The sequence below is a fragment of the Peromyscus californicus genome, unplaced genomic scaffold, assembly GCF_007827085.1.
Source record: "Peromyscus californicus insignis strain IS unplaced genomic scaffold, ASM782708v3 Scaffold_6__1_contigs__length_162567912, whole genome shotgun sequence".
Lineage (NCBI taxonomy): Eukaryota > Metazoa > Chordata > Mammalia > Rodentia > Cricetidae > Peromyscus > Peromyscus californicus.
In genome coordinates this window covers 154195317-154218986 of record NW_026294584.1, presented here as the reverse complement: position 1 = coordinate 154218986, position 23670 = coordinate 154195317, and the positions used below count along the sequence as shown (strand labels likewise).

The 23670-nt window shown below is 40.1% G+C and overlaps 1 protein-coding gene across 3 annotated transcripts in view; it reads left to right on the top strand.

The window, feature by feature from the left end:
• LOC128099495 (solute carrier organic anion transporter family member 1A5-like) overlaps positions 1–23670 on the top strand; it is a 40908-nt gene that overhangs the window by 7306 nt on the left and 9932 nt on the right. For all 3 annotated transcript variants that reach the window (XM_052721443.1, XM_052721445.1, XM_052721444.1), the window contains 5 exons: positions 4525–4671; positions 12656–12754; positions 13849–14070; positions 20942–21106; positions 22286–22481. In XM_052721443.1, coding sequence (XP_052577403.1) covers positions 4525–4671; positions 12656–12754; positions 13849–14070; positions 20942–21106; positions 22286–22481 — 829 coding nt within the window. The remainder of the gene's footprint in view (positions 1–4524; positions 4672–12655; positions 12755–13848; positions 14071–20941; positions 21107–22285; positions 22482–23670) is intronic.

The window sequence follows — 23670 nt, the reverse complement described above, 5'->3', positions numbered from 1 at the left end:
AATATGACACTGGGTTTAGTAGGCATGTAACACAAATGGACAAACTTTAATTCCCTCTTCAGGAAAGGAAGTTGTCTAATAACATAGAATACTCTGCCTCCTGAGTTTGACTATACTTATTAAGACTCCTTTGTTTCCTAAAGTGGGTGTTTTAAAAATAAGCCAAAGATATCCACTCCACCACCATTGCAGAATTAGTCCACAAGGGAAGATGACTTAGAAAGATGGATTTAGACTCATGATGAGATCTATGTGATTGGCCTAGTTTGGTTTCCTGTTGCTGCAATAAAACATGAACTAAAACCAACTCAGATAAGGTAAGAGTTTCTGTCGCTTACAAATTGCAGTCCATCTTACGGGAAGCCATGGCAGGAACCTGGGGGGTAGAGACCAAAGCAGAGTTCACCAATGAGTCTTGCATACTGGATTGCTTAGTAACCTCTTTTGTGCAGCATAGGCCAATCTGCCCAGGCCTTGCACTGCCCACAGTGGTCTATGCTGTCCTTCATCAGTTATCCAAGAAGAAAACACCTCATAAACATTCATTCCCACAGTCCAATCTGATGAAGGCAGGTCTTCAGTTGAGATACCCTCTTCTCAGGTCTATCTAGATTTGTGTCAAGTTGACAAAATCTGACTATGACAAAGATTGTCTAACAGGAAATATAAACAGAAAGAGGCTTCTCCGGATCTGTGCTGTGCACCTGATGCACCATGGGAAAGTAGGTTCCTACGTCACAGTTCAGAATTCCTTGATTACCCAGGAATTTGTCTTTCAGTCTCTTTTTCCTTCTTTAACAGAGACATTACTTTGCAGTTTAACCAAACAGTTGAGTTCCCTCAGTTCCTAGGGGCCCAGGCACTGTGCTCCTGGCTCCTGCCCTTCATATGCTATGTTATTAATTTTACATCACTGTGATCAAAATCCCAAAGAACAACTCAAGTTAGGAAAGGTTTGTTTTCACTCACTGTTTTAGAGGGTTCAGCCCATGGCAACTTGGCTCCATGTTTATGGACAGAGTATCATGGTGACATGAGTGTTGGCTGATTCTGTTCTTCACTTCTTCAGGAAGAATGGAAAACAAGATACAGGAAGTGGTGAGATATAGCTTCTGTGGACATGTCACCCCATGACCAACTTCCTCCAATTAGACCCACCTCCTACTGTTTAGTACTTATCAATACTGCTAGTCTCATGATTCCATCAACAGATTAGTTCATTGATGATTATGTGAGAGCCATGGTGACCCGTCTCTGAATATGACTCACAGACACAGGCAGATGTTGTGTAAAAGTACTTACTGTATGTGTTAGTTACTTTTCTTTGACTTTGAAGAACACCATGACCAAGGGAATGTATACAAGGAAGAGTTTATTTGTGTTTATGGTTATAGGACAGTGATTCTCAACCTTCCTAATGCTTTGATCATATAATATAGTTCCTTATGTTGTTGTTACCCCCAGCTATAAAATTATTTGTGTTGCTATTTCATAACTGTAACTTTGCTACTGGTATAAATTGTAATATAAATATATGATATTTCAGTGAGTCTACCAGATGGTTCACTGTTCTAGAGGGATGAGAATTCATCAAGGCAGAGAGAAAGGCAGCAGGATCAGGAAATGAGGAGCTCACACCTCATTTTCAGAGAGAGCAAAGTGGAAGTCGAGTGAGGCTTTAAGCTCTTGAAGCTCATCTCCAGTGACAGTCTTGCTTCTCTTCTTCAAATAGCATCACCAACGGGGACTAAGTATTTAATACTGGAGCCTCTGTTGGATATTTCCATTCATAGCTGCACATGATTCTTATAGAGGGCCTGATTGGTTTCTAGCACTGACATCAGGTTGCTCACAACCCCTGCCATTCCAGTTCTGGGGAATTAGGTGCCCTCTTCTGGCCCTCCTGGGCACCTGCACACATAAGTTGCACATATGCACATGAAGGTACACAAATTTACATATACATTTTTAAGAAGTTTTAAAATTGTTGACTTTTCAGTGGACCTGTGCAGATCTGCTGTACCTGGGATCAGGATTTGAGAACTCAGAAGAATGGGGCGAATACAGTCTGATGCTGAGACAACCTTGCTTCAGTTTCAGTGGACTCTATACACGAATGAAACAATGAAAGCAATGGTCTCAAGAGGGTCGTTTGGGATCAGAAACACATGTAAATAAACATCAGTAAGCACATATTAAATGTTAACAGAGCTTCCCTTTCCAAAACTTTCTCAGGACAGGCCAGTTTAAACATAATTGCCTGGCAATACTATAGATTATATCTGGGAAAGTGTGAAAGCGAGGCAGAGGGCATATCCAGATTCAAGGCACACTGACCAGGTTGGCTTCCATAGCTATGTTCTCTCTTCCAACAAGAATCAACATAACTTATAAATTGAATGCAATTGTTTGTGACAGGCAGCACAAAATAATGTCTATGAACAATCCAGGGAATGAAATGCACTTGAGGTAAAGGGCCCTCTGCCTTTGTACCTGGAGCCTCTCTCACAGTTCCCCAGGGTATTGTTGACCATGCATCACTCTTTTGGCTGTGTTCCAACAAAACTCACATTTGCTAAAGGACCCAACAAGTCCCATGGACACTTAGTCTGGATCTATCTCAGCAGAATCACCTCAGGCCAGAACATCTCCTTTTTATCATGGATCCATACCACAGAAATTGCAGCAGTCTCCAAGGCTTGGACTGTCACTGTTCTCAGGGAAACTATGGAGATCAAAAAACTTGAGAATCAAAGAACTGCCATCTCTGAATCTCTGAGCCTCAGAAACCCTCTAAGTAAAGCAACCAGAAACAGTGGCCTCAATGCTAGCCTGTTCTCACCTCCTACACTGACCTTTGAAAAAACCTCCCCTTGTGCTCCTTGCATTATGGTGGATAAGTTAAAATCTTCCCATGTGCAGAGCCCCAGCAAAGCACTTGATTCTTGCAGTGTGTGATACTTTCAGTTCTGCCTTAAAGGAGCGTTTACAGTCTCCCTGTGATCTGTAGACAGAAATCATCATGTTCATCAAAGATAAGAATCCAAGTACATAGAGATGGAAACTGATTTTACTGAACAAGGAGTAAGAATTAGACCTTATGATCCAGTAGTGCTTAGGAAATTTATGGGCAGCCACTGTCCAGTCCTTCAGGGTATATTGTCCTTCACATCCTTGAAAACACAATGTCTAGATTCCCTCGAGAGTGGAAGTTCATTAAGCTTCGAATAAATTTGGGAGGTGCATGCAAACTTTCAAAGATTTCTCCTTTTGCCTTTCAGTTCTCTTTGGCCTAGTTTGTGTTATTCCCTTGATCATCTTACTACTCCAACTGTCTCGATATTTAATTGATAGTAAATGACAGAATCTATTGAAAAACACATTTGATATTCAGTAAAACTCTTTGGTTTTTACAGAATAATTGAGGCTGTAGAGAATTCCAATTTCTGTCTGTGTTGTGTAAGTACAGAATGAATTGTTAGAGACACACACATGTGCTAGTTTTCCTTCCTCAAAGTTATGGAGGATACAGGCGGTGCCCATATTAGCTTACTGGGTCCACTGGTTGCTGGAAAACCGAGTCCCTGGAGGTGACAGGAAGTCCTTGGTTGCATTGTTTGCCTATTTCTATGGTGTAGATTCTCACAAACAATGTTGTGAACTGAACACTGACTTTGGAAGTGGTGTCTATCTGTAGAGTCATCTCTCCCACCCAAGTGGGAACTGGCTCCAGCACAGCACTTACACTCCATTGCAAAGTATTCTTTCAAATGCACAGTAGGGGTGACTCACTGATTCACAGACAGCATTGTTATGAACTATTATTTTAACTAGGAAAAGATGTGTTACATTTGTTTGTGCTGCAGAATATTACTTTAGCCATGTGAAGGTGTGTTACCCTTGCTTCTGCTGCCTTTGTTAATGATGTAAAGATGTGTCACATTTGTTTCTACTGATTTGTTTAATTATGTAAAGTTGATTTGCATTTATTTCACCTTGCCTGCTTAAAGCACCTGATTGGTCTCTTAAAAAGCTGAACAGCCAATAGCTAGGCAGTAGAAGGATAGGCAGGGCTGGTGGGCAGAGAGAATATGTAGGAGGAGAAATCGAGGATTGAAGAGAAGGAGAAAAGAATAAGGAAGAAAGAGAGGGATACACCCGGGACCAGAAGTCAGGCAGCCGCCACCAGCCAGACACTGGGGGAAGCGGGGAAGTAAGACATACAGAAAGAAAGAAAAATAAAAAAGCCCTGAGGTAAAAGGTAGAGAAACAGAGACAGGTTAATTTAAGTTAAAGAGAGCTAGGCAGAAATGATCCTAAGCTAGGCCAAGGATTCATAACTAATAAGAAGTCTCTGTGCCATGATTTGGGAACTGGTTGGTGGCCCCCTAAAAGAAAACCTCCTACATAGCACAGTAACATAAGTCACTGAATGATTATCATGAGCTTGTGCCCTTTAGAATTATTACAGAAAAATTTGAACTAACTGTCAAAATACTCATCCAGTTTTCTGTTTCAATGCAGAGTGCATGAAAGAAATTAAATCCTCAATGTGGATATATGTAATGGTAGGAAATGTTATCCGTGGAGCTGGTGAAACTCCCATCATGCCCTTGGGTATTTCCTACATAGAAGATTTTGCCAAATCTGAAAACTCCCCTTTATATATTGGTAAGTTTGAAAACCAGACTTGGGATCATTATTAGCATAGCATAGGGTAGAAATCAGTTATTGATTTGGACACATTATAGTTTCCAGAGCCATGAGCTGAGTGCTATGGAACCATTGGTCATAAGATTGTTCAATGGGGGAATTAAATGGCAGATCCAGACAAGCTGCTTCATTATGCAGCTTCTCACTGTTAGAGATCCCTCTGAACTATGGACCCTGCAGTCCTCTGATGCTGCCACACTATCCCTAAACCGTTAGAGATCCAGCAATATTTCCTGGAACATGTTTCTTAGATTCAATTGTTCTTTTCTATTTTTCTGCTTTTATGTTCTTATTCTTTCATCCATAAGTTATTACAACTTCATTATTGGCCATTTTGTGTTTGTAGTATTTTAAAATATAGTTTTACATTTTTTGTTCCCTCTCTCTCTGTCTCTGTCTCTCTCCCTCTGTCTGCCCCCTCCCGCCTCTCTCTCTCTCTCTCTCTCTCTCTCTCTCTCTCTCTCTCTCTCTCTCTCTCTCTCTCTGTGTGTGTGTGTCTGCCTGTGTGTGCACTTTCATGCCAGTGTGGTGATCAGAAGACAGCTTTTGGGAATCGGCTTGCCATCCTCAGGCCAGGTTTGGTGGACAAGTGCTTTTACCTGCTGAGCTGTCTGCCTGGCCCTGTGGGTTTTTTCTTTTTGCATTTTTGCAGTTTAAAGCAGTATTGAAAATATTGTTTGAATAATCATGTCTTCTCAACCATATTCACCAACTGATTTCTTATTTTCCATCTGCACTTTTTTACTAATCGGGGCTCTGCACCCTGATCCTCTGTGGAGTTAATGACAGTGTCCTTCCTTATAACCCCTCAGCCTAGACAGGGTTCTTTAACAAATAGCCAAGTCATTCTTTTAGTTGTATTACTTGAAATTATAAAAAAAAAACTGTGCATCTTGCAGGCAAGAGTCAATTTAGTGTTCACCTTCTTATGTTTTCTTCTAAATGATCTAAATTTTTATGAATAATTTGCTTATGTTCTTGAGTCAATCCATCTGTAGTTGATTACAAATCATCCATAATCTTGTATATAGGTATATTTTTCATTATATGTATACATATTACTTAAAAAACCAACCAAACAGAAACCAAAGGGAATAAGAGATCACAGGAATAAGCTTAAGATAAATCAAGATGAATTAAATTATAAAAAATAACTTTTCCACTTTCTGGAAACTTACTAGTTTGACAATAATCTTTTCAGGTGTGTATCTAGTCATTCTCTTTAGATTTCTTCACAGACAACTAAGAAAAAAAATACAAGCACTTTCCTACAATAAACTGTTAAACTATATATAGATTTCTTTATCAAAACTCTAGGGAAAAATTATATACATATGAAATGTAATAATTGAGAAGAAAGCACATGCTCGCCTGGCACAGTTAGGACTGGGCATGTGAAGGAGACCCACATGCCCCCCTGGGGCCACTTGCCCCAGGCAGGTAGGAGAAACCACAGTCCCATTCAGTGCCATGTCATTATGGTGAGCAAACATATGGTGGTGGGGGGGGGGGGGGAGAGAGAGAGAGAGAGAGAGAGAGAGAGAGAGAGAGAGAGAGAGAGAGAGAGAGAGAGGCAAATGGTTTGTGTTCTATGGAGAGAGGCAGATCTCAAGAGGTGAATGCAGTGAGGAGCTTGCTGAGGTGGGTGACCTGCTTGACACCTGGGGCCATGGTAATATCTGGGCCTGGGCTGCTGCCAAGGGCCATGTCTGGGTCCACAGCCCTGTTGCAGCCACAGTCTGTGTTGATGTCCAGGGCTCCTGTTACCATGATGGCTGTGAGGGTAGTACTCACAGATTTGGACCTACCCCTCATTGACTGCAGCTCTTGGGAGAGTGGGCTCTGCACCTCTCCAGGGCGGCAGAGTACAGCTGACTCTGGTGATGGTGGGGTGTGGGTGAGCTGGCCCCGAGAATATGAGAGTGGGAGAGCTGGCCCACCATACTATTCATCTGCCATGTAGTTAGTGGTGTGGGTGAGGAAGAGATGACCACACACCCCCACACTCCCCCTCCTTGCCCACTTCTTGCCCTCTGTCCCTTGCCATTGCAGCAGGCAGGAGAGCTGGCCTCTGGGGAATGAGAGCAGGAGAGCAGGCCCTGCCCCTCACCAGATGCAGCACTCAGGAGAGTGGGCCCTGCACCTCACCTGGGCAACACAGTAGAGCTGGCTCTGGAGGTATGAGTGAGGGTGAGCCTGCTCTCTGAGGGTGAGGGAGTGAGAGCAGGAGAACTGGCCCCGCCCCTTGCCTCCTGCTTCATTGGATGAGCTAGCTAAGGCAGTGCTGGAGAGCTTGCTCTGGTGGTCAAAGATATGGGAGAGCTTGTGGGCTCATCAACCCACCTCCTACTCAGGCCCAGAACCAGGGATGTGAGTTGGCCCACCCCAACGTCTACCCCATCTATGAAACTGCTAGAGCATGAGAAGGGGCCAGTCCTGCAGATTCAAAGCTGCAGGATATCGAAGGGCAACAACAGGATATCTAAGAGGAGCGCCAGTGAGGGCCCAGTGTCTATAACACAGCAGAAGCCAGAGACCTCTTCCCAGAACAATGACTCATTACAATTAACACTCTCAAGTAAAGATGTATAGACTAAAGGGTGTACTGTTTGACTCACTGTGTCACACTACAGCTTCCACAATAGGAATTTTTCCTTTTAAATTTTACTTTTTTTCGGGGGGGGGGGATTGCAAAGGCAGAAGGTAGATACCAAGGGATGGGAAGATGAATGCAATAGGGATACATAATATTAAATCCACAAAGAACCAATAAAAAGTTAAAAATATAATTATTATAGTAAAGTGAGTAAGATACATAATGATTGAATCTTCCATTTAGTATGTAAATAGCTTAGTTTCATAAATAAATAGCTATGTAATTACATAAATATTATATATATAAATAATCAACTAACTGAAAAACAAGTAAGAAATTAGGAATGCATTTTCATGCATCCCTCTATGGCTTAAGAAGCCAAATGTAAAAACTGAGAATTATCTATGCTAGACAATGAGTTTAATCAAGAATAAATGAAGTTGCCTTGGGAAGACATATATTTACCTTGAATCCATAGGTCCACACAGTGGGGGATTCTTCTACTTAGTGAGTAGAGTGAAAGAAAGAAAAGTCAAACAATATTTCCATGGGAAGAAAGAGCACAGTAAACATATAGTTTGGAGAGCTGTTAGGAGGAAGCAGATGATAAGGAGCTGGCCAACAAAGTCAAGTACATTAGGAAAATAAAGATCAAAACTGGAAAAGGTCGTCTATGATGGAGTTCAGTTGTGCCAAGAGAGGATCTTAGAATCAGGAAGATCTGAGCAGAGTGAGAAGGGAGGAGTCAAGGCAGACAGTGGAGGGCAGGAATGAACAGTGGAGTTGGAAATCTTGCAGGAATCATTGGATAGAGGGCATCAAACAGTGCGGAGTGTTAGAGAGAACAAGGAAGACAGAAGGGTTTGGTACTGAGAAGTCAGGCACACAGAGGAGGACTAACACACAGAACCACAGGGGAGGAGGAAAAAACAAAATTTAAAGTAAAGAGAAGACAGAAGTTGAAGTTGTTTGTATTTGGTTTTTCTATGAGTAGGGATGGCTCAGCAGAGATAATTTGGGAGATGCTGGTGGTCGTTTCAAAGAAGCCAGGTGAGGTTGGAAGGGAGCAAAAAAATGAAAACAATAATAAGATAAGAAAGAAGACCAGCGGAAGGGGAAGTGGGTAGATGGGAGTTGGGCGGAGGAAACGGGAGGAATGGAGGGAGGGGAAATTGTGGTCGGCATGTAAAATAAATGAAAAAAACATGTAAAAAAGAAAGAGGACCAGGATAGCATCCAAGAGAAGTGCTGTTATGAGGACACATTCTCTCTTTGGAAGGAAGTTTCAAGAGAAGAGCTTTGATGAAGACACATCACAGGAAATTCATCACAGCTCGCACTGCTTGTGAAGCTGTGCTAGTTTCATTTCTGCTGCTGTGAGAAATTGCAACTTTGGAGAGTAAGGGGTTCATTTGGCTTACAGTTCACCACTGTAAGTGAACAGAGAAGTCACGGTAGCTGGAGCTTGAAGCAGCTGGCCACACCCACAAGAGCAGAGGGAGTGAATTATGCATGCTTATGTCTTTGACTGCTTGGTTGTGCTCAGCTCTTTTCCCACTCTTACACAGCTGATGACTCCCCGACTAGGGAATGGAGCCGCCCACAGTGGGCTGCTGCTTCTTAATGTGGGGATTAACAAGGCAACTCCATGTAGTGAAAAGGAGGTTTATTTTGGGGTAATTTACAGCCAGTAAAAGGGTTGGTTACAGGATCTGGGAAAGGTGAGGTGTGGTACAGCGGGGATCTCTGGAGAACTCTGATTGGGTCTGCCATCCAGCATCCAGGATCACAAGGAACCAAGAGGGCTGGCACATCTGGATCTTGGGTCTTAAGGGCTCCTTTCTCAGCCCCACCCCAGGGGCAGGTCATAGGTAGGCATGGCAGTTACCAGAAGCCTCACTAGGGGTAGTACTCCAGGTCAAAGCTGGGACAGCTACCCACTACATCTTCTCATATCAATTAACTTAATTAATTAATGTCTTCTATGGACATGCCACAGGTAAACCCATTGTAGACAATACTTCATTAAGACTCTACCCTCAGGTAATTCAACATTGTGTCAAGGTGAAAATTATAGCTAACTATCAGAGTCCCTTTGAAAACAGGGCTATGGAAATATCAAAAGGAGGTTGCTCGCATCATGGCTTTGATGGAACTGCCTGTGATGGTACAGTCTTTGCCTTTACTCAGCGTAAAAGAGAATTTGGAATGTGGCTTTAAGTGATAAAGCTTCTGTGACAATCAGATTTCTATCACATTAATAAATATGTGAGATAATGATTTATGAAGAGAAAGGATTCTATTGGCGAAATTATTAAGGCCACTCCACGTAGTTAAAAGGAGATTTATTTAATGGTGTAACTTACAAATTAAGGGATAGGTAGGTCACGGGTTCTGGGGAAGGTGTATCACAGTCCAGCGGTGTTCTCTGGAGCTCTGCTCGGTCCACCTCCACTATCCAGGGTCCCGGAACCAGAGCGCACCCACCGATCCAGATCTTGGGTCCCCAGGCGCCTCCCTTGCCCCGCCTTGTAGGCGTGACAGTTGCCGAAGTCTCAGTGGGGGTTGGAACTTCCAGATCAAAGCTGGAATGGCTACCCACTACATCTCCCCCTTTTTATCTAAATAAGAAAGTTCTAACCTAATACAAGACTATATACAAAGGAATGGTTATCAAATATTGTCCAGGAATAATGAGGGATAATGACCTAGATAAGATGGAACTACAACCAATGCAAACAATATCAAGCAAGAAACACATACTAAAATCCAGAGAAGTATAGAGCATAGGTAAATGGCATGTTACAAAGATCATTCCAAAAGGTGTCCTATCCTAAAGAACCTGAATCTAATACTTAATATGTTCTATCTACTAAGTTGTAACTATAACTGCTAGTCTTCAATCCCATCAAAGACCTGAGAAGGAATATAATGGTACCTGAGAAATGGTAGATGGATGCAAGCAACTTTCGGGAATCTTGCGAGAGTAGACCGAGACAGCTGGCAGGCTGGACAGTCACCTAATGTTTCTCAGCATTGTTGGTGCATTCAAATTGGCTACAGACCTAAAGTATCTGACAGACCATTTTCAGAAGCAGGAATTCTGAAAGACCATCTTACCCTGTCTTGGCAGAGTACAGTGGTCGCTTTCCTTGAGTCCTGCTTGTCCAGAAAGGATAGCATTGCATTTGTACTGTCAGCTGTCGAGGCAAGGGCAGTTCTTTGCCCAGTAGGCCATTTTGTGCCAAGAAGACAAACTTCCAAATGGAAATGTCTTAGAAGCCCAACATTCTCTCGGGATCAAATTGGTGCAGCCAGGAGCAATTGTGTCTCACATCAACAGAATTCTAAGTTATTTAAATGCCATATTCTCTAGGTCTATGAAGTGTTTGAAGATTACCTGTCCCTCTGACCTATGTATCTGTAAATCTGGATAACCTAACTAACGTAACTATAGAGATGACAAGCATAGGTGACTATAAATCTATAAGTCATATCTACCAAAATAACCTAAGGACTAAGACTTCATGTAAACAAGGTAAATAGTCTATAAGCAAGTGTATGGTAAAGAACGATGACTTCAAAATTGTGACAATACACAAGATGTTATAACAGAGGTAGGAGTATATAGTGCGATATGCAATATGACAATAATCTTAAATATATATCAATATACCGAATATCCTAAACAGAAGTAGAACATACATAAAGTATGACAGATATAAATTTACATTTGTATCAATATGCAAATATTTCAAATAAGAGTAGAAATATATGTACATTATAACAAATATAGTTCTGTATTTGTATCAATATACAAATTATCTTAAACAGGAATATAAAAATAGTTTACATTTGTATCAACATATAAGAATCCATTACAGTGCAAATTATTATTTTTTTTTTCTTTTTTTCGAGACAGGGTTTCTCTGTGTAGCTTTGCGCCTTTCCTGGAACTCACTTGGTAGCCCAGGCTGTCCTCGAACTCACAGAGATCCGCCTGGCTCTGCCTCCCGAGTGCTGGGATTAAAGGTGTGCGCCACTACCGCCCGGCTTGTACAGTGCAAATTATTTAAGGCTGCTATTTTACTAAATTTGTTTACTAGTATAAACAATAATCTACCATAATATCTTATACCTATCCATTCCATTTCTTCTTTTCCTTTTTTTCTCTCTTTTTTTTTTTTAAGAATACTGAGTTTAATATTTCCTTCCATCCCCAACCCTATAACCATCATCCATAACCCTGAGAATTATGAAACCTAAGGGAGAAGGGGCGTCGTTTTCTTAGAATTGCTTCCTGCTGTTTAGGGGGTGATGTTATCTCTGTTGGGTACTGTGAGAAAGCTCAGATAGTTAAATCTCAGTTAGACTAACTGTAGGTTTTGCAGCAAGTCAGTGCTGTGGGATGTTCTGTATGGCAAATGTGTTGCTGATTAGTCAATAAATAAAACACTGATTGGCCATTGGCTAGGCAGGAAGTGTAGGTGGGACAAGGAGGAGAATAAAGCTGGGAAGTGGAAGGCTGAGTCAGAGAGACACTGCCAGCCGCCATGATGAGAAACAGCATGTGAAGATGCTGGTAAGCCACGAGCCATGTGGCAAGGTATAGATTAATAGAAATGGATTAATTTAAGCTGTAAGAACAGTTAGCAAGAAGCCTGCCACGGCCATAAAGTTTGTAACCAATATAAGTTTACTTGGACGGGTCTGAGCGGCCGTGGGACTGGTGGGTGATAGAGATTTATCCTGACTGTGGGCCAGGCAGGAAAACTCTAGCAGCAGGATTCATTTGGCTCATAGCTTTGGAATTCTGGCCTATGTCACTAAAATGTGTGGTTTGGAGGCCTGCCAAGAGGCAGCTCATTATAGTGGAAGGATGGGTAGAATAAAACCATTAATCTTGAGACTGGGAAGCAAAACAGAATGAGTAATGAGCTATATTTCTACTTCAGATGACTTGAAGATTCACCACCATGCCCTGCATCTGAGCGTTCTTTCAGACTCTAGTGGTAATCCACAGTAACTCATATTGAAACAATGGTAGTTTCTCAATATTTAAAGAAATAAATATATGTATGTGTAAAATAATACAAAGGTTAATTTCTTTATATGTTGAATATAAAAATATCTGAGGTAGTTGGGAGTGTAGCCAAGTTCTAGAGCACTTGCCTAGACTATTAGATTTGATATCCAGCTCTGCAAAGAAATGAAAATAAAATTGAAAACAATTCAATCTCAATGCTTGTGTGAGTGTGTGTGTGTGTGTGTGTGTGTGTGTGTGTGTGTGTGTGCAAGAAAATTCTTTGTGTGGTTATGTAACTTCCTGTCTTTGCTTTCTTCCAGGGATTTTAAAAATTGGAACGGTCATTGGCCCTTTAATTGGACTTACGTTGGCAACCTTTTCTGCAAACATTTATGTAGATGCTGGGTCTGTGAATACAGGTAATACATTGTATTTATACAGTCCAGTCCCTAGAATGTGGGAGAATGCTCCAGAATGCTATGCCACTGCCTCCTTTGATCCTCAGTTGACAATTATCCCTGCTTACAGATTGCTAACCTAAGAGGAGCAGAAACAAAGATAAAATGTCACCTTCTGATAAAAAGTCTGCCAATCTCTCAGCACATTTCAGTCACAACTTGCTCTCAAAAGACTTACTCACATAGGGTTTTCTCAATGAGGCAGTCATTGTGGATAATAAAATAGCTCTTTCTGTTATGTGATAAGCACCAATTTGTAAAGTTTTCACAAGACAGATAGCAATACTCATTTACTACTCATATACATAACCTATACTGCTAGATAAAATTAATTTTCTTAATGAATATACGAAAGAAAAAATAATTGGATACCATGTGATATTTTATTTTATTATCTATCTATCTACATATATGTGTGTGTGTGTGTGTGTGTGTGTGTGTGTGTGTGTGTGTGTGTGTGTGTTTGTGTGTGCTCATGCACATTGTTTGTGTGTGTACCTGCTGAGGTCAGAAGAGGATTTCAAATCTCTTGTAATCAGAATTGCAGACAGTAGTGAGTTTCAATGTGGGTTCTGAGAATAGAACTCAGGATCTACACAAGAGCATCAATAAGTCTTAGGCACTGAACTGTCTCTCTAGCCTCTCCCTCTCCTTCTGTGATGTTTTGAGATATGACCACATCAGGTTAAAGTCAGTTCATTAGATATGCCTCAAATCTTTTTCCTGTCTTTTTGAAATGAAGTTTAAACCTTTTACACCACGCAGCACCCCAGAACCTTTCTTCTTACTGAATTACAACTGATCAAGGGCAGACACTTTTTCTAAAGGTTTGAACTAGCCAAGTCAGATGGCAGGTCCCTGTAACCCTAGCATTTAGGAAGCAGAGGCAGAGGATCAGAAGTACAAGGTTCAAATAAGAATAATTAATGGGTAACAAGTTTACAATAATATACAATTTTTTTTGTGTTTAGATGGCTTAGGATCCTTAATAATTTTCTGCAGTTTACACAGGAAGGAATGGTGCAAGCTAATAAAATGTTTGTATTTATCCACAGATGACCTGACCATAACTCCCACTGATACACGTTGGGTCGGTGCTTGGTGGGTCGGCTTTTTGATTTGTGCTGGAGTGAATATCCTGACCAGCATCCCCTTTTTCTTTTTCCCTAAAACACTCCCAAAGGAAGGACTAGAGGATAATGTGGATGTGACTAAAAGTGACAGAGAAGAGAAACATCGAGGAAAAGCCAAGGAGGAAAAACGTGGAATCACTAAAGGCAAACAGGAAAACTTTAAACCCTGTATTTGGTTTAGATGGGTCTGCAGTTAGTGGAGTGTTTGTCATACTGTGCTGAGTTAAGATAGTTTGTCACTAATGGTCCCTACTCAGATGTGTTAAACTTCTTCCAAATTTACCACTTGTGAACAACTGACATAATTTGTAACCAGCTTATTTTAGATTAGACTTTATGAAAAATTCAAGTTAATCTGAAAATTCAATAAGCAAATATAATTTTCTCATTTTGAAAAGCCTATTTTGCACAAGATATTAATCCAAGTTAAAAAAAACATGAATAACCAGAAATTCAAGCAAAAGATAATGGGAGAGAAATATCTCTACTAAGGTAACAGTGTAGTTTGATAATAAAAATGTCTTTTTAGCAATGAGCATCCTTGAAGTTAAGGCTGGAAGAGAAAACATAAGAGGTGATATGATCCTTTGTATTTGAAGGTGTGTGATAGTTTCCAGGAGAACTGTTCCCTAAGGAACAGACTGTTGTGAAACAAGCAAGAACGTTATTAACCTAAGATGCAGAGTAGTAACGCTCCTGTAGAGACTAAGGTGGGAAGCTGAGTGTTCAAGACTGCCCGTTCTTAAACCTTGGCACTAATTTCACAGTTGTGTGTGGTGACCTTTGTAGCATTATCAAGAGATATGCTTGGGCTCTGTAATTCATAAAGTGTACACTTGGAGGATAGGAAGGGTATATTTCTTAATGTATCAAATGAGATAAACAGTATGTTATATTCTTGGGTTTCTGTACTGCTCTGGCATAGACTACTGTGGTCAGCATTTTAATGATCGTATTTGTATTTCCTCCACTACTCATATCCTCCAACAATGATATGCACTGAACAATCATACATCTCCATTAAACACTATTGACTATTGCTGAGGTGCTAGTCAAACTGGCATCCAGTTAGAGGCTTGAACATTCTTAGAATCATGGTTATGTTAATAATTCTCCTGAAAGACCTAATAATTATTTTTATATTTGACTGTATGATCTGCAATATAAACATATTGATTTTTTGTTTTTAGTTTTAATTTTTTAATATATCCTGACCACAGTATCCCCTTCCACCACTCCTCCCAGATCCCTCCAACTTCCCCTCTCCCACAGATCCACTCCTCCTCTGTTTCCCTTCAGAAAAATGTAGGCCTCCCAGGGATATCCACCGAACATGGCATAACAAGATGCAATAAGACTAGGGACAAATCCACACATCAAGGCTACCTGAGACAATGCAGCAGGAGGAAACAAGTTCCAAGAACAGGCAAAAGAATCAGAGACACCCCCACTTCCACTGTTAGGAGTCCCACAAAAACACCAAGCAAACAACAATAACATATATGTAGATGACCTAGTGTAGACCCATGCATGCTCTGTGATTGCTCCTTCAGATGCTGTGAGCCTTTACCAGACCTAATTAGTTGAAATCTGTGGACTATGTTCTCCTGGTGTCCTTGAACCCTCTGGCTCCTACATTTCTTTCATTTTTGCAGGCTTCGCCAAGTTCTAAGGGGAGTGACCCAATGGAGACTTCCAGTGTGGGCTCTCTACCTAATGTTTGGCTGTGGGTCTTTGTATTTCCTCCCATCAGCTGCTGGTGGAAGCCTCTTTGATTATGATTGAACTAGGCCCAGATCTATGAGTATATAAGAACATTATTAGTAATCATTTTATTGATTTTTTTTATCATAGATCTTTGGGCTCTCCAGCCTCCTGGTCATCCAGGCTGTAATGAGCATAGGCTCCCTCTAGTGATGTGGGTCTCAAATTAGACTGGTCATTGGTTGGCAACTCCCGTAGGTTCTACCTCTCCAGTGTCTCACCACATTTTGCAGTTGGGATAGATTATAGGTCAAAGATTTTGTGGCTGGGTTGTTGTTCTAGTCCTTCCTCTGGAAGTCTTGCCTGTTTACAGAGGGTGGCTGGTTCATGCTGCAAATGCCCCTTTACTACAAGTCCTCACTAGAGTCATCTTCTTAGAATCCTGCAAGTTTCTAATGCACTAGGTTTCTACGTTACCCAACCAAATGCCCTCCAATTCCAGACATCTATTCCCATACTGTCTCCCTCCATTAGTCTCCCTCACTGGATCACTCCTGTTCCCATTGCCACCTATCCCAGTCTACTTCCAAAATCTTTTTTATTTTCCTTCCTAGGAAGATCCACTAGTCCCCCTTAGGGCCCTCCTTGTGAGGTAGCCTTCCTGGGTCTATGGATTGTAGCATGATTATAATTGACTCAACAACTAATATCCACTTATGAGCGAGTACATGCCATGTTTGTCTTTCTAGGTCTGAGTTACCTCACTCAGGATGATTTTTTTCTAACTCTGAGCATTTTACTGCAACTTTCATGATGTCATTCATTTAACAGTGAGTAATACTCCATTGTAGAAATATACCACATCTTCTTTATCCATTCTTTGGTTGAGGGACATTTAGGTTGCTTCCACTTTCTGGTTATTATGAATAAAGATGTTATGGACATAGTTGAAAAAGTGTCCTTGTGGTAGAATGGTGGTATAGCTGGGTTTTGAGGTAGATAGATTCCCAGTTTTCTGAGGATATCACTGCCATATTGATTTCCATAGTGGCTGTAATACACTCAGACCAGCAATGGAGGAGTGTTCCCCTTGCTCTACTCCTTGCCATCATGAGCTGTCACTTCTGTTACTGATCTTAGCCATTCTGACAGGTGTGAGATGGAATCTCAGAGTCATTTTGATTTGCATTTCACTGATGGCTAAGGATGATGAACATTTCTTTAAGTGTTGCTCAGCTATTTGAGATTCCTCTGTTGAGAATTCTCTGTTTAGGGCTGTACCCCATTTTCAGTTGGATTATTTGTTTTCTTGGTATTTAGTTTCTCAAGTTCTTTACATATTTTGTATATTAGCCCTCTATCAGATATGGAGTTGTTTGAAATGTTTTCCCATTTACTAGGCTGTAATTTTTTTATATTGATAGTGTCCTTTGCATACATAAGCTCTTCAGTTTCATGAGATCCCATTTATTAATTGTTTGTCTTAATGACTGTGCTACTGATATTCTATTAAGGAAGTTGTCTCCTTTGCCAATGTAGCCAAGGCTATCTCTCACTTTCTCTTCTATCAGGTTCAGTGTATCTATTCTTATGTTGAGGTCTTTTATCCACTTGGACTTGTGTTTTGTGCAAGGTGATGAATATAGATCTATTTTCATTTTTCTACATGCAGATATCCAATTGGACCAGCACTGTTTGTTGAAGATGCTTTCATTTTCCATTGTATATTTCTAGCTTCTTTATAAAAAACCAGGTGTCCATAGGTGTGTGGATTTATTTCTGGATATTGGATTATATTTCAGTGATCAACATGTCTGTTTTTTATGCCAATACTTGCAGTTATTATTACTATAGCTCTGTCATAGAGCTTGAAATCAGAGATGGCGATATCTCTAGAAGTTCTTTTATTGTTGTCTCCAATTTCTTTATGTAGCCACTTAGTGCTGTGAACTTTCTTATTAGCATTACTTTTATTGTGTCCCATAACTTTGAGTATGTTGTGTATTCATTTCCTTTGATTCTAGGAGTTCTTTAATTTCTTTCTTTATTTCTGCCTTGATCCAGTCAGTAGTCATTCTTTAGGAAGTTGTAAAGTTTCCTTGAGGTTGTAGGCTTTCTGTTGTCTCTGTTGTTGAAATAAAGCTTTAGTCCATGGTGATCTGATAGGACACAGGTAGATATTTCAAGTTTCTTGTGTATGTTGAGACTTTCCTGTGGCTGAATATGTGTCAGTTTTGGAGAAATTTTCTTGAGGTATTGAGAAGAAGGTATATTCTTCCATGTTTCTGTGAAATATTCTGTAGATATCTGTTAGGTCTATTTTGTTTATTATGTCTCTTAGCTCCAGTATTTCTGTTTAGTTTTTGTCTGGATAACCTGACTATTGGTAAGAATGAGGTATTGAAGTCCCCTACTATCAATGTGTGATTTTAGCTTTAGTTATATTTCTTTTATTACCATGTGTGTCCTTGTATTAGGGGCATTTATGTTAAGAATTGAAACATCATCTTGATTGATTTTTCCTTTGGTGAGTATGAAGTGTCCTTTCTCATGTTGCCTGATTAATTTTGATTTGAACTAAATTTTACCACATGTTAGAATGGCTACAGAAGCTTGTTTCTTAGACTCATTTGTTGAAAAATCTTTTTCCAGTACTTTGCTCTCAGGTAACGTCTATCTTTGATGTTGTGGTGTGTTTCTTGTATGCAACAAAAGGATGGGTCTTGTTTTCATTTCCGTTCTTGCTGGGAGCCACAGGATTGTGCAGTAGGGATTCAACCATCATTGATAAAGGTCAACCTATCACAACCAAGGGTTCTGATGAAGGACTAAGCCAAGACACAGGCGTGTTGGAGTTATTGCCTTTTGAATGAATTGGCTTTTTCTTGATGTAGAAGCCATAACTTGTTCCATCTGTTACAAAATTGGGATTAATTCCATGGTCTAGAGGTGTTCTGCTCATTTGTTTATTTAAAATTCTTAAGTTCAAAGTCTCTTCTGAGATCCATGCAATCTCTTAACTGTAATCCCCTGTAAAATCAAAATAAACAAGCAGATCATGTACTTTAAACATATAATGGAACAGTATATACATTACCATTCCAAAAGGTAGGAAAGGGAGGATAGTCAGGAAATACTGGACCAAAGCAAGACTGAAAACCAGCTGGGTAAACTCCCAAGCCTGCATCTCCATGTCTGATGTCAAAGCTCTCTTCAGATCTTCAACTCTTTTCAGCTTTGTTGACTGCAGCACACTTCTTTCTTTTGGGCTGGTTCCACTCCCTGTTAGCAGCTCTTCTTGACAAGTAGCTCATTACTCTGGTATCTCCAACATCTTGGGGTCTCCAAGGCAGTCAGTCTTCAACTTCATAGCTGCATGTAATGGCCTCTCTAGACCTCGATGCAGGAATACCACTGACACATGCCTGGTCTCAGATGCTTTCCTTAAATGTAGAGGAAGATTTCATAACCCCTTTCTTCTATCCTTGACTCTAAAACCAGAACCATATGGCCAAAGCTGCCAGGTACTGTAGCTTGCTGAGGCTATAACATTCCTCCCTCATTTAATTACATCATATCTAGCTTTCTGTTCTCAGTGGTTTCCTTCACTGCCTGAGCTTGGCTATCCTGAATCTCAATCTGAAAAACAAGCTGGCCTCAAGCTCATATATCCCCTTGCCTTTGTCTCCTGAGTGCTGGTATAAAGGTGTGTACCATCACAAATTTACATAAGTTTTTCCTTAATTCCTTTCCACAAGTTGGAAGGTTAGCTGGGTGGGTTGTTGCCCTAAGGTCACTACTCCCTCTATACCATTTCTTAATCTGTTTATCTCCTTGAACACAGGACTTAGCCCCTTTCCACTTCCAGGAGCCCTTTCTTGTAATCTATGTTTTGTGTTTCTCACTTGCTCAGCCTGTTCATTTACAGAGTCTATACTAGGTTGTATTGAGATTTCCTCTGTAACAGAATTAATCCACATTTCTTCACTTTAGTCTCAGGTAGATTCTATGGACAAGGGCAAAAAGCAGCCACATTGTTCATCAAAATATCACATGATCTTTAGGTAACATACTAAAATTATTTTCTGAAATTCCTAGAGTTCAAATAACCGTCAACACCACTGTCTTTCATGTTCCTACTAGGATGACCCATTAATCCGAATTTATATCATTCAATTGCTTTTCTAATCCATAATCCTAAAGTCATATTCCTCAAAAAAAATGGTCTATTGTATCACAGCAATACTCCCATCACTGATACCAACTTGTGTTAGTTATGGTTTCTATTGCTGTGAAGAAAGACCATGACCATAGCAACTCTTAGAAAGGAAAACATTTAATTGGGGCTCCCTTACAGTTTAGAGGTTTAGAATATTATTGTCATGGTGAGTGGTATGCGATCAGACATGGAACAGGAGAAGGCGCTGAGAATTCTGTATTTTGATCGGCAGGCTGTAGAAGCAGTCTGTGTAGAAGCACTCAGTGTAGCTTGAGCATAGGATACCTTAAAGACTACCTCCACAGTGTCATACTTCCTCCAATAGGGCCACACCTACTCCAATGAAGCCACACCTTCCTATGTGAAACTACCTATGGGGTGCATTTTATTTCAAATTACCAAAACAGGATAAGGAAAGTGACTATTAAGTGTGAATTTCAGTCAAACTATTTTCAGTGAGATCCAATCCATTTACTAGAGACAGGCTACAAAACGGACCCTCAGCTTTTTAAACAAGAAGGAGTTCTGGTTATATCACTTGGAGCTTTATTTACACCAAATGAGTCAGCATTCCTTATACTGACACCCTTGTGTTGAGATGTTTAAAAATATCCGTAGGAGCTTCTGATGAATGTTCTATTGTGAAGTGGTTGGTTGAGACTCAGCAAGATTCCTGGAGACTTCCTAAGCTTTTAGCTTATCTGTTCTTGTACAAAGGAGTGATAACATCAGTGTCTGAACTCAAATTTCATCAGAGAGTCCCTAACAGATTCCAGAGAACAGACTAGTCACTCTCTAGTGAATACAGGATATTAATAGAAGGGAAAGAGAAAAGCAAATGAAATTGTATAGCCACAGACAGGATTCCATCTCCTTATAGTTTTGCTTGATGGCACAATTGCGTTCTGATTCTTATATGGCCAGTTGCATCACTAACTTCTAGAGGTGACTTAAACAATGATACTCAAAGAGGTAAAATGTATTTATCAAATGCATTTGAGCTACCCCACAGAATCTGTGAGAAGGTTTTAGAACACTGGACACAACATGCAAGGTCAAGTTAGCTTGATGATCTTGGCACTTTTGTTTCAGATTTCTTGCCATTCATGAAGAGCCTCTTCTGCAATTCAATTTACATGCTTTTCATCCTCCTAAGTGTGCTCCACCTCAACGCAATTGTCATTATTGTTACCTTCATGCCTAAATACCTGGAACAGCAGTATGGAAAATCAACTGCAGAGATAGTCTTTCTCATAGGTATGTAGTCTCATTATTTCTTCAGTAGCACTTCCCCTCCCACAAGAACATGACAATCAGAATCCCAAGGACAAGAGAAACAGTAAGATAACGCAAATAGTAAACTACAACAGAATTGAAATCTGCTCGGCTGTTCTTATAAACTTATTCTTTGTAGTCTCCAGGGAAACCAAGAAAGGACAGGGAAAGGAAGAGGCCAGAAATATCCTCTGTATTCTCCAATCAGAATGAAAATTGTCATCATTATGGAAATATTGGGGGGGTGCTCATATCAATCAATTTTCAAGAGGCAGTATGTTAATTCAAAGAGGAATACAGAGTTAACTCACTGGGTTTCTGTATTGTACTTCTAGATTTTACTTCTGTGCTTCAAGTCCTGCCTTGTACATTACTCCTAATTCAGTTGCTTGGTCCCCAGGTGGTCTGAGGATCCTGTGCAGCCACACTCTGCTTTTTTTTTATTAGTACACTAAATCCAGAGATCCTACCCAAATTTGGATTTTTTTCTGGGTTCATTTTACTCTTAATAACTGATGATCATAGGCTGCCAGCATCCACATTATCTAAGGATCTCTGAAAGTCCAAATTCCAGTCCCTACCCCCAGATGTATAAAATCAAATGCAATGTTAAGGAGCTCAAAGGATGGATGGATTCCTCCAAGCTTGGTGCTGGTGTATAAATGCAACCTAGCCAGGATTTTCTCTTCCCTTTTCTTTTTTTTTTCTTTGATTTTTGCTGAGGAAGGAGACTCAGCAATAAAGCTAGGCAGAGTAAACAATGCACAAAATGTTCTACACTTGATAAGCATCGACTCAGCAACTACCTTCAAAATCACCCAGAGCTGAGTCAAATTACTACAAAACAGAGGGGTAATTACATGAAAAATAGAATGTCATAGACATGTACATGCATGCATTCGTTTATGTGTGTATATGTGTGTGATGCTTATCAGGTGTTTACAACCTGCTGCCTATGATTAAATAAATGCTAATACTTTTTAAAGTGACATTACAGGACATTTGAAAACCTCTTTGTACACAATAGTAACATGTGAATTGAGTAGGGGTTAAGATCACTGTATATTAGAGCTAAATATTTTGTTAAGTAAGTTATTTGAGACAAATTGGTAACATTTTTCCTGCTGTCTTCTAAAAATACTATTTTACTTGCATTCATAGGTCTTTATACCTTACCTCCAATATTTGTTGGATATATAATTGGTGGCTTGATTATGAAGAAGTTCAAGATTTCTATGAAGAAAGCGGCATACATAGCTTTCTGCCTAACCCTGACTGAATTCTTTCTATTTTTCTTTTACTTCTTAATGACCTGTGATAATTTCCCAGTTGCTGGCTTAACTATCTCTTATGATGGGTATGTTTCCTAATGAAGATCATAGTATTTTTTAGAATAGCTAGTCCATTTTCTTGAAGAATTCTGTATGACCATATCATTTTATTACAACTTAATGGTAGTGATACATGGTTATCTTTTATTTTTCTCCCATCCATCAATGTTATACCAGCGTATATAAGTTATAAGCTTATTAAATAAGTCTGGAGATGATCAGTGAGTAAGTTTATGATTTCACATATATATGGATGGTTATCATGGTAAACCCTAGTCTACTTTGAAGTGCAATAAAGAAAATAATCTAGAGCTTTGCAGCCTAAATTATCCATGTATTTTGTACTCCATAAACAGATAGCATTCAAAGTACACTATACAGGCCAGTGAGCCTTTAGAGGTTTCTACAATAGGCACAAATTTAGCATAATTGAATTGAATACATGGTATGTCAGCAAATGAATGTATTTATATATGTCACTGGTATAGTTATATCTCATGTATTCTGTAGACTTAGATTTTGCATTTTAAGGGATGTCTGGTCATATTTTGCATAGCATGGGAAATTTAAAACTTTTCTTAGGGGACAATTATACAACTAACCAATCAGTTAAAATGAATAAAGCATAAACTTGCAGGTTCCTTTAAAAGGCTGGGGAAATGACTCATTGGTAAAGTGCTTGCTGAGCAGGCAGGAAGGACTGACTTCAGATCCCCAGAACCTACCTACAGCTTGGCATGCTAGAGTATCTAGGGATTTTTATTAAAAAAAAATTCCTTCCTTTTACATACCAATCCCTGTTCCCTGTTCCCTGTTCCCCATGCTTCCCTTTTCTCACTCCCCTCAATATCCCCTCATCCCACTCCAACCCTCTCCTCATAGGGAGTAAGACCTCCCTTGTGTAGTCAACACAGGATGGCAAACCAAGTTCAGGCCCAACCTAACCCCTCTCCCTGCATCAAGGCTGAGTAAGGCATTGCACCACAGGGAATGGGCTCCAAAAAACCAGTTCATGTACCCAGGTTAAGTCCTGGTCCCATTGCCAGGGGACCCACAAACACATCAATCCACTCAGCTGTCTCCCACACCCTGTACTCAGATTGGTATCTACCCTTATTGTCATCATAGAACCTAGACCCAGTGACTGATGCAGATGCAGAGACCCACAGCCAAGCACTTGGCCAAGATCCTGGAGTTCAGTTGAAGAGAGGGAGG